This window comes from Myotis davidii, unplaced genomic scaffold (genome assembly GCF_000327345.1).
Source record: "Myotis davidii unplaced genomic scaffold, ASM32734v1 scaffold390, whole genome shotgun sequence".
NCBI lineage: Eukaryota > Metazoa > Chordata > Mammalia > Chiroptera > Vespertilionidae > Myotis > Myotis davidii.
In genome coordinates, this window is record NW_006282748.1 from 1,213,051 (window position 1) to 1,224,913 (window position 11,863).

The 11,863-nt window shown below is 39.0% G+C and overlaps 1 protein-coding gene across 1 annotated transcript in view; it reads right to left on the minus strand.

The window, feature by feature from the left end:
* Positions 1 to 11,530, minus strand: part of CPQ (carboxypeptidase Q) — a 274,252-nt gene extending 262,722 nt beyond the window's left edge. Inside the window, exon 1 of the mRNA XM_006753183.2 lies at positions 11,065 to 11,530. Within this exon, the coding sequence (XP_006753246.1) occupies positions 11,065 to 11,494 (430 nt within the window). The 5' untranslated portion in view covers positions 11,495 to 11,530. The remainder of the gene's footprint in view (positions 1 to 11,064) is intronic.
* Between the last annotated feature and the right edge of the window lie 333 nt (positions 11,531 to 11,863).

An 11,863-nucleotide genomic window follows, 5' to 3' on the forward strand; every position in this document is an offset into this window, starting at 1 on the left:
TCACCACCATAATCAAGACATAGAGATTTGCCATCACATCATAAAGTTCCCTCATGCCTCTTGCAGTCAGTCAATCTTCTGTCACTAAACTTCTGCCTCTAATGGAATTTTACACACATGGAATTGTATGGTATATAATGCTTTGTGTCTGTCTTCTTTCACTCAGCCTCATGCTTTTGAGATTCATCTGTGTTGTGGTGCCCATCAGTCGCTCATTCCTTTGTGTTGCTGAGTAGTATTCCACCATACGGAAGCATCACAGTGTGTTTATCCACTCACCAGGTGATGGACATATGAGTCACTGCCAGCTTTTAGTTATTATGAATAAAACTATGATGACTATTTACATACAATCCTTTATGTGGGTATATGTTTTTATTTCTCTTGGGAAAAATACCTAGGAGTGAAATTGCTGGATTGTATAATAAGCATTTGTTTAACTTTATAGGAAACTTTAAATAAGTTGAAACTATAAGGCAATGATTCTTTATTCTCATTTAAAAAATCTTTTGGTCAAACAGCCCAAAGCACTTCTCAAATATTCGGCCCAATGCATGTATTTTGCATTAGTAGCACAGACTCATGTACCCCTTTACAGTTTTCAAAGTACATTCACATGCATGATTCTATTCTACCCTTAGAGCAACTCCGTCAAATAGTCCTGGTTGCCATTCAGCTGGTATGTGTCGGGAACAACCTTACCATGCATATGGCATCTCTCTGGCCAAAAGCCAGGCCCCACTGGCTGTCAGATATTTTGAATATCTCTTTTGAAGTAGATAGTATTGGCTCATTTAAAGACAAGAAAACTGAGGCTTAAAAAGTTAAGAATGTTGATCTCCATGAGACCCTGGGAAAGCGTTAAGGACAAAGAACTCCTGCCTAGAACTTCTAAGCTCCTGTCTGTCCCACCTCTTATGGGCACCATGAAGGAGTAAACAGGTGGATGTGGGAAATCTTTGATCTATAATTAGATTGATAAAGAAGTCTAACTCCTACAGGACAAACTCCTACAAGTCTTGCATGAGGCGTTTGTCCTCTGATGTTCCAAAATTCAGCTCTAGAAAGTTTTAGCAGAAATACATTGAATTTCTCTCTGTAAGGAGGGACAGAAATAGAAAACAAAATCAGAAATGCCAGCGCCTCTGTCTTGGAGGAGAGGGCTGTGAGCCAAATGCTGTGATGACAAGGATCAGGAATTTTCCATGCTCTGTGTATCCAGGCTCACTCTGATCCCACAACAAACTCTGGCAGCTACCTGGCAGCTACAGCTCAACTACCAGGCTCCACTTCACCACTTCACGAATTTTGTTTTTCTTCCTTTAGTGACAAAGAGATGTACTTAACTTAAAAGGAGCTTTTCCTCCGTTTTCACAAAATATAGTTATATTGTGGCAATCTTACCAACCTTCCTAAAAGTCACTAATAAACTTTTAGTTTGGCAAAACTGAGTAGAATTCAAATGAGGACAAGATTAACACTATCTGGATTCAACAGCAACCCCAAGATGCAGCCACGGTCTCAGCAGAGTGACTTGTAAAAGCAAGGATACCAGAGGCCACCAAAGGTACACTTCTCTTTGAGGGTGTGAATCCTCATGTATCTTCACCCTGACATTGTCTCCTGTCCCAAGCTTAATATATTCAACCACGTGACAAACCACAATGGGAAAAGAGCTTTTCAAATCTATATATATGAAAGGCTAAGCGACTGGCCAACCAGCTGGTAGGTCTGATGCGCACTGACCACCAAGGGGCAGATGCTCAATGCAGGAGCTGCCAGGTGACAGCAACTTTGCAGAGTGCCTTCTCGCACTCCTGGACCCCTCAGGAGATGTTGGACTGCTGGTTTCAGCCCGATCCCCGCAGGCCAGGCTGAGGGACACCACTCACTCTGCAGAGTGACCAGGGATGTTTGCAAGTGACTACATTTACATCATTTGGGCAAATTTGTGTTTCGGGCTATGTTGATACAAAGTGAAGTAGAGAACTGGTAATTATCCTATTAATCTGATGAATGTGGACAGCCATACCAGATTATTTCAAACCACCAGATCTCCCTGGCAGATATAGTTTGAAGAAAAATGTTCTAGGCGATCGTCAATTTTGCCATGTAAATTAAAGTAGGTTCTCCTTTATCTTTTCTACTGTTTCCCCCTTATTTATTTGCATGCTTCCCTTTCCTAGGGGTTATCTTAAATGTTGGCATTTTCAAAGATTTCTGCCTAAAACATCATCCTTAAGTAGCATGCTCTAGTAGTCCCATGGCTTTAAGAACAACTATATACTTGTGCCAGGGAGATATGCCCCCACTTCATCTCACGATGACTCTCCTTTTATTTATTTTCTTAGTTCAATTAAATCCACGATAATCCATTAGCTACAGAGGACCAAATTGCTATTGGTAATATTACTTATACTATATAACCAATGTCTACCGTTTTTTACTTATTTATTTATTTATGCGAAAAAATCATATTGTTATTAAGAGTCATAATGAAATGAGCACTGTGTTGGATATGACAATTGGCATTCGATATCCACTCCAATCTCCTTTAAATGTATATATTTTTTTCTGTCTGTAGAAACTAAAAACTACATTTCTGGGGCTTCCTACGCTAGAGTGCTAGAAGTAATTTAAGCATTACCAATTATATGCACTTGAACAAGATCTGGAAGATAGAAATTGGTTGGAAGCTGTTTTTTCCTGCTTCTTCTGTTTCAGAGACAAGCACAACTACGAAAACATCTGGATTTTCCACAGCAGCTTTCTGACAAAGGCCACTGCTCCATCTAGGAAAGGCAATAGCAGTCTTGGTAGCCTGCTTCTAAAGAACAGCTCTCAAATGCATTCCCGAAATGTTAGAATCTGCCTCGTTAGCTTGCCCCGTGATTCTGTAAACCACTTAAAATCCTGTCATTTACCCATGTCTGCTTTGACTTTAACCCAGGTAGAGTGGTTCCACAACTGAACATTAACTACCCTTCAGCTGTACTGAAATACATTAGGCCCAGTCTAGTGCTCACTCTACTTCTTCTTCTTCCCTGATTGGTGTTTTGGAATTCTTAGGATACATTCCCAGAAGTAGGATGTCTGGGAAAAGGGGAAGTTCCATTTTTAATTGTTTGAGGAAGCTCCGTACTGTTTTCCACAGTGGCTGCACCAGTCTGCATTCCCTAGAAGTGTACTAGGCTAAGACTGTTTTACTCAGCATCACATCTTACTTGGCCTGCTTGTATATGTCTTCCTCCAACTCTTCACAGATATCTCACAGAGCCCCAACCCTGACACAAATAAACTAGCACATACTATAATACTCCAGCCTAGAATTAGAAAGGCAAAAAAACACACATTACCTTTATTTGTATAAGCAATCTTCTCTGTAGCATACACCTAGGAGAATCCTGCTGTCATAAACTCTAGCTTCACTGATCCCTTGTGAATTCTCATAAAGATCACAGCCTATCCAATTTTGAAGAGACCTGACAGATTTACATTTCAGCCAAGTCATTTTAAAAGTGACAAAATTAAGATCCATAAAGATTAAATGACTAGACCAAGGTCACACAACTCGTAGGGGGCTAAACCAAGGATACAACATGGGTTTCCTGGGAGATGAGCTCTGCACTCCCTGCATCTAGAAGTCCCTTTACACTCACTGATTTCACATTATCTCCTGAGGAAGCTTTCCACACCTGGTCTAGGCTAAGTCTCCAGTCTCCTCAGAACTTAAAATAGTCCAGTTGCCAGACAACTGTTTATCTACTTGGAGCCCCAGGGAATGAGGAGTGGGGAGAAAGTGAGTCTTGGAACACAACAATAGATTCCAGTAAGTAAAATTCAGTTCCCCTGGGTCTTGAAGGCCCCAGGAGCAATCAGTAACTTGGCTTAGTTTCCAATACCAGGCAGATAGCCAGAGAAGAGCCGGCCCACCTACAGAATTAAAAATGAGGATAAGAAAAAATGAGAAAAGTGTCCTCAAAAAAGGTACAACCAGAAATATATTCTGCCATCACAGTTACAGGTATCAGCAGCTTTGAGACAGATGTGCTTCAGTCAGATGTCTAAAAAAGACAAATATTATAAATTGAAATAACATTAAAATATTCGTATGTGAGGCAATATAGTCTAATGACTAAAAGCAAAAACTCTGGAGTTGACAGTTGTTCATGCCTGAATTTGGCCTCTCTTACAAGTTGTGTAACCCTGAGCAAACTACCTAACCTCTTGGAAGCTGGTTTTCTCACACGGAAAAAAATCTAGACTTTTAAGTCTTAAAAAGAAAAAAAAATTATATATATATATATATATACACACACATACACACACACACATACATACATACACATACATATACATACATACATACTGGTGCCAAACAGATTCCTGTATAACAGAAGGCAATTGAACAAAACTCCTGGTTGACGCTGTACAATTCAGGCTGAGGACTCCCTGATACCTTAGAGGACTCTACCACCTATTCATGCAGCCTCAGAGAGATCAAAACTGGCCATCACAGTGGTACTTCCAAAATGGTAGTGTAAGAAATTTGGCAGATCTCTCTTACAAAATTACTTAACTGGGAAAAATTAATTTTAAAAAAATCACTTAAAGTCTCTCAAAATTGTCCTACGGGCATACCAATGAAGAAACATTCATTCAGAGTCAAGCAATGATTCTCTTTCAGCATTGATGTTTCTCTCTCTCTCTCTCTCTCTCTCTCCGATGGGAGGTATGGGAGCAGCCTTTGTGAGCCAAAGAAGGCATTCCCGGGAGGATTTGAGAGGCTCTGCTCTGGGGTGAACAGTTAGTTTTTCAAGGGCTATTTATTATTACATTCAGTTAAGACAGAAATTGGTGAGAAGGAAAGAAGAAAAGAGGAAGGAAGAAGGGAGAAGGAAGGAAGGAAGGAAGGAAGGAAGGAAGGAAGGAAGGAAGGGGAAATATTCATTCAGGAAAACCTACTAAATCTGAGTTAGAATAATGAGAGTCTGTAGCATCTGGGCCATGACCTGCTTCCTTCTCCCATTCCCAGATCCGTTACAGAAACTCCATTCCGGGTACTCTACTGCAAAAGAACTGAGGTCCCATTCCTCAACCCAGTCCCTACTTGTATGATAGAAACCCAACCCCAAGTGTAGGTGCCAAGAATACGGGGGCCTCGATCACCGCTGTCTCAGCCCACTCACGGGCAGAGGTTTCACCCTGGGAGAAACAAGCTGAGGAGACCGAGAGATGCCACCCTCCATGTCTAGCACCAGCTGGAGATATCACTCTTGGAGAAACAGGCCACTGTCTCTGAGAAGTAGCACAGAAGTTCTCCCAAGGAAGAAGCAGGCAAGGAGGATGAAGAGCTTTTCAGTTCTGACCCAGGGAGTGACTTTATTTGAAGCAGAACATAGGGAGTTCCATATACAAGGGCACTGTTGAAAACAGTGAAGAGCTTGGTAGAAAGCAATACGGAGTTGTTGATGGCTTAATGATACTACTAGCAATAAGCAAAATGGAGAACGTTCACAAGTTTAACAGAAAGAACCAGGGAAAGAAACAACCAAGAAAAGCCTTCTTGGGATCACAGTAAATCCTGGCAATTGGAAAGGCTATGTGCATGTTCCTACTCAGAAACAATTAAAACAGAACATGGGTCAGACTTCAAAACACTTCCCCAAACTGCACTCAGATCCATCGAAAAAGGGCAAAGCCCTCAATAGAACAAGAGGCATAAGCAAAACGTCTGACCAAACACTAGCTGAAAGATAAGCTATTCGCCCCAGGGGAAATTGTTATTAAGTCAAGCTTAATGATACAATCACATGCATCCTAGCAGGCTGAAAGACCGTGTAGATGCCCAAGGCTGGGCCAGGCCCTCGCTGAACTTGGGGCAAATACATAAGCTCCCTAAGTTTTAGTTAATAGCCCCCAAGTAACATAAACACCCAATGGTAAGAGTAAAAATATAACTGGCTAAGAGAACTGAAGCACAAGTGTTGACCAATAAGTGGCTTGTGCAGACCCGCAATGACTCCTAGGGAGCCAGACTAAAAGTAAAAATAAGGGAAAATAAAAGAATTCTGAACAGGGACATCAGAATCTTTACATTGTGGGAGAGATAGACTTCACAGACTTAGTACAACCAAGTCATTAAATAAATGAAGAACAAAACAAAGAACAAAAACATCAACCTCCAGTGTGTGGGGGAGGAGAACGGAGAGGAATCAGTATCTAGAGTTGCTGGAATATATTATATAAAATCTTCAATTTTCAACAAAAAAAATATATAATTCATGAAAGGAAACAAGAAAGCGTAACTCATACACAGGAAAATAGCAGGCACTAGAAACTGCCTTTGAGGGGGCCTAGTTATCAAACATATCAAACATAAAGACTTCAAACAGCTATTATTTTATATTCAAGGAACTAAATACTTCTTAAAGAATGAAAGGAAGGTATGATTACAATGCCCCATCAAATAAAGAATATCGATAAAGAGATAGAAATTATAAAAACAAACCAAATGGAATTCTGGAGCTGAAAAGTATAACTGGGGGGGGAAATTAGTAGAGGGGCTCAATAGTATATTTGACCTAAGAGAAAAAATAATCAATGAACTTGGTGATAGACTGATGCAGGTTCTATATTCTGAAGGACATAGAAGGGAAAGAAGAGGGAGAAAACTAAGCAGAGCCTCAGAGGAATGTGGGACACCATTAATGCACCAAAATACTCATCATGCAAGTGCCAGAAGAAAACAACCAGAATGTCATAAAAATACTCACAGAAATAATAGCTGAAAACATCCCAAATTGATGGAAAACATTAATCTGTACATCCATAAAGCTCAGCAACCTCAAAGCAGGATAAAAGCAAAGATATCCACACCTAAATACCTCAGACTCAAAAGGCTGAAAACCAAAAGTAAGAAGAAAATCTTGACATCTGTAAGAGAAACTGACTCATCAAATACAAGGGGATCCCAATAACATTTACAGCTGACTTCTCATCAGAAACAATGAAGGCCAGAGGATAATGGGATCACAAATTTAAAGCTTTGAAGGTAAAATATTGTCAACCAAAAATCTCATATCCAGTGAAACTGTTTCAAAAATAAAGATTACATAAAGAAATAAAGATAGAAGCCTAGAGAATTTTTCTGCTGGCATATAATATGCTTTGAAAAAAAAAAAAGTAAAGGGAGCTCTTCAGGCTGAAAGCAAATGACACCAAAGAGTAATTGGTATTCCTATCCTCACAAAAATAAAAATAACTATCAGAAAATAATACAATAACTCTATGCCAACAAAATACATAATTTAGATAAAATGAATAAATTCCTAGAAAGATACAAGCTACTAAAACTGACTCAAGGAAAAAAAAATAGTAATCTGAATAAATTTACAAGATATTGAATTAATAATTAATCTTCCCACAAAAAAGCCCGAGTCCAGGTGGCTTCACTGGTGAATTCTACAAATTTAAAAAATTAATGCCAATCTTTCTCAAACTCTTCCAAAAATAAAAGACAAGGTAATAGTTTCTGACTGATTCTTTGAGGTCAGAATTATCCTGATACCAAACCAGATAGAATCTCACACAAAAATACAACTACACACCAATATTCCTTATAAATATAGATATAGAACTACTCAACAAAATACTAGCAAAGTGAATTAAGTAACATAAAAAAGATTATAAGCCACATCCAAGTAGGATTTATCCCAGAATTGCAAGGTTAGTTTAACATCTGAAAATTAATGTAATGCACCTAATTTAATGGGGGAAGAATAGTTTTTTCAACAGATAATGTTGAGACAATTGAATAACCACATGCAAAAAAATAATGTTGGATTCCTATCCAACACAATATACAAAAGTTAGCTCAAAAACCTAAGTGTAAGAGCTAAAACTGTAAAATTTTTAGAATCCTATATAATAAAAGCCTAATATGCTATGTGTCTGGTCATCAGGTCAGCCATTCAAACAATCAAAGCGTAATATGCTAATGATATACTAAGACCGCTCAACCACTCACTATGACGTGTACTGACCATCAGGGGGCAGACAGTCAACGGGTCGACCAGTCGCTATGACGTGCACTGACCATCAGGGGGCAGATGCTCTGACTGGTAGGTTAGCTTGCTGCTGGGGTCCAGTCAATTAGGACTGAGCGAGATGGGTTGGACACACCCTGGAGCCCTCCCGTAGCCCCTCCCTGGCTGGCCAACCTCCTGCATCCCTCCCGACCCTGATCATGCACCGATGGGGTCCCTCAGCCTGGCCTGTGCCCTCTTGCAATCCGGGACCGCTCGGGGGATGTCAGAGAGCCAGTTTTGGCCAGATCCTGCAGGCCAGGCCAAGGAACCCCACTGGTGCATGAATTCGTGCACCGGGCCTCTAGTAAAATATAAAAATAAATCTTTGTGACCTTAGTTTAGGCAATGGTTTCTTACATATGACACCAAAAGCACAAGCAACAAAAGAAAATGTAGATAAATTGTACTAAATCAAAATTAAAGACTTTTCTGGAGCAAATGTTACCATCAAGAAAATGAAAAGCGAAACCATAGAATGGAAGAGAACATTAGTAAATCATAATCTGACAAAGGACATGTATCCAAATACATGAAGAGATTTTACAACTCTATAATAAAAATTCAAGTAGCCCATAATAATAAAAATTTGGCAAAGGATTTGAATATACATTTCTCTAAAGAAGGATGGAAGGATGCTCAACATCATTAGTCATTAGGAAAATGTAAATAAAAACAGAATGATACTATAGTATCATCTTGTTTATTTAAGCTGTATATGATAAGTTTTGTATGTATAAACTAAAGAAAAATTGATTAATTTTCAAATAGAATTTTGAGGAAGTATTTTTGAACTAAGTTTTGCTGAATTCAAAAATAAAACCAGTATCTCCTGATAAAAAGATTTTCAAAGAATAAAATAGCCTCTAGGAAATTATCAAGTCCAGGGTTTTCCAGCACATTTATCTTTAGGGTCAAGATAAATGTGCTGCTGTAAGATTCTATGTTAAAAGTTAAGAAAAATTTGAGACAGTTTCTTATATACTCTTCCTGCTGGACAAAAAGCTTCTAAGAATCATTGTATCATCACCATCTTTTTATTCAAGGTGTATCCAAATAAACAGGGGGAAAAACACAAAAACAAAAACACACCATGAGATCTCATTTCACACCCACTAGAATGGCTATAACTGAAAAGACAGATAATAACTAGTGCTGGCAAGTATGTATAAAAAATTAAACTACATTGGTGGAAATGTGAAATTGTGCAGCCACTTTTGAAACTTGGCAGTTCTTCAGGAAGTTAAACATAAAGTTACCATATGACCCAGCAGTTCTACCCTCTGGGACATACCCAAGAGAAATGAAACATATGTACATACAAAAACTATGCATTGATCTTTATAGCAGCATTATTCATAATAGCCAAAAGGTAGAAAAAAACACACAAATGTTCATCAATTCATGAAGGGATAAATAAATGTAGTATAGCCATAAAATGGAATGTTATTCAGCAATAAAATGAACTAAGTACTGATACATGCTATAACATAGATGAACCTGGAAAACATTATGCTACGTAAGAGAAGCCACCCACAAAAGACCACATCGTGAGTGCATTATTCCATTCATGTGAAATACACAGAATAGGCAAATCCATAAAGACAAAGAGCCTAAGGCTTAGGAGGGCTGTCCGGCAGGGATGGAGAGGAACTGCTAATGAGCTTCCTCTTGGGCTGATGATAATGGTCTACAATTACACTGTTGTGGTGGTTGCTCAACTCTGTCAATATACTACAACCCCCTAAATTGTATATTTTAAACGGGTGAATATCATGGTATGTGAATTACATGAAAAAATATGATTAAAAAACCTGAACATCTATTTATCTTTTGGGTCTTTCTCCTGGCATGAGGCAAGATTAAATGTTTCTAAAAAATGTTTAGAGAAGGCCAAATAGTTTCTATAAACTAGTTACTCTGCCATGGCAAAAGTCCATGAATACATTCAAGATGGACTGACAGCTCACTGTTGACTGGTAATATCTCTCCGATCTAAACATTTATATTCTCTAAGGAAGCTGAGCCAGTGTCCTAATAAATAAAGGTAGAACGCCACCCTGGCATTAGAATCCTCAGGTTCTGTAAAAATAATTAACTCAAAGCAATTCAATGCACACAATTCAGTTCCTTATCTCACCAATTCTAAGAAATTCTGCACATTGAGGCCACTTGAAAGAAGTCATAGTTTTTCTATCCTATTAACATATATCTCAAATTTCAAGTTATCAAGTGATAGGACTGATAAATATCACATACCAATAGCTGTATATACTTCATTTTTAAAAAATGGCCCTACACAATCACCTTTCTTAAAGTAACAGAGGACAGAGAGAGAAGGAAGAAGAAAGAAAATAGAGTGTAACAGTAGAGAACTCATTAAACCAGCGGTTCTCAACCTGTGGGTCGCGACCCTTCTGGCAGTCCAACAACCCTTTCACAGAGGTCACCTAAGACCATCCTGCATATTAGATATTTACATGACGATTCATAACAGTAGCAACATTACAGTTATGAAGTAGCAACGAAAATAATTTTATGGTTGGGTCACAACGTGAGGAACTGTGTTTAAAGGGCCAGAAGGTTGAGAACCACTGCATTAAACCAATGGAATAGGAAATGAATACATTTTCCTTCTTACCACCCAAATTATAATATGAATACCGCAATAAATTATGCCATACGACGCCCTAACTGGTTTGGCTCAGTGGATAGAGCGTCAGCCTGCGGACAAAAGCTCCCAGGTTCGATTCCGGTCAAGGGCATGTACCTTGGTGGTGGGCACATCCCCAGTAGGAGGTGTGCAGGAGGCAGCTGATCGATGTTTCTCTCTCATCGATGTTTCTAACTCTCTATCCCTCTCCCTTCTTCTCTGTAAAAAACCAATAAAATATATTTAAAAAACAAATTATGCCATACGACATTAGTTTTATAAAGTACACGGCAAATTGACTTGAAAAAAACCCACAAGGGATACCTTCTGGAGGGGTCCCAATGCTGCTTCCAAGGCCCAAAATAGCCATCTTCTGCTTTCTCGGCTCCAGCATCATAGCGGATTCTTCCCCCCTTTCCCAGTGGGGTATTTTGACGGGCTCCAGGTGGACATTCTCTAGCCCATCTTCCTTTAGGTTTTGGCACATGATTTGAATGGCTTTTTCTAGACCCTTGGAGCCACTTAATCTGGAGCCAACAGTATCAACCAGAAGTGCCAATCGCTCGTAGGATCTGTTCTGAGCTTTGCCATAAACAGCAAGGTCTATGATTGCTTTAGCGACATCTCCATAGCGGGCTATTTCTTCTTTTATTTCTTGGAAAGTCCTCTGCGAGGTGTCATTCCTCCATATAGCTTTGCCAGAGTTCAAGGCTAAAAGGTGAGCGCCAACAAATGTGAAGAGAAGAAACTTCATTTTTTTTTCCAGTTCGTTCTCTTCCTAAAATGGTCTATGGGTAAATAAGAAACATGTTTTAGAAAAAGACTCTCACAACTATCTGCCCACAACCCAGAGATTGCTTTTAAAACTGGATTATCCTTCCCTTCTCACCCACTGCCCACTCCCACCATCAAATTCAGGTACCATAACGTCCAGGAATGAAGAAGTAAAGAGGCAATGATTGGCCTTATTAAGGCAGCATTTATTAAAACCATGCATTCACATGCTACCTCATATTTCTGTTTAAAATATGCTAAAGGATGAAAATAAAAAGATAACTAGAGCAGCACACACTTATGATAAAAACTCTCAACAAAGTGGGAATAAAGGAAAGATATCTCAACA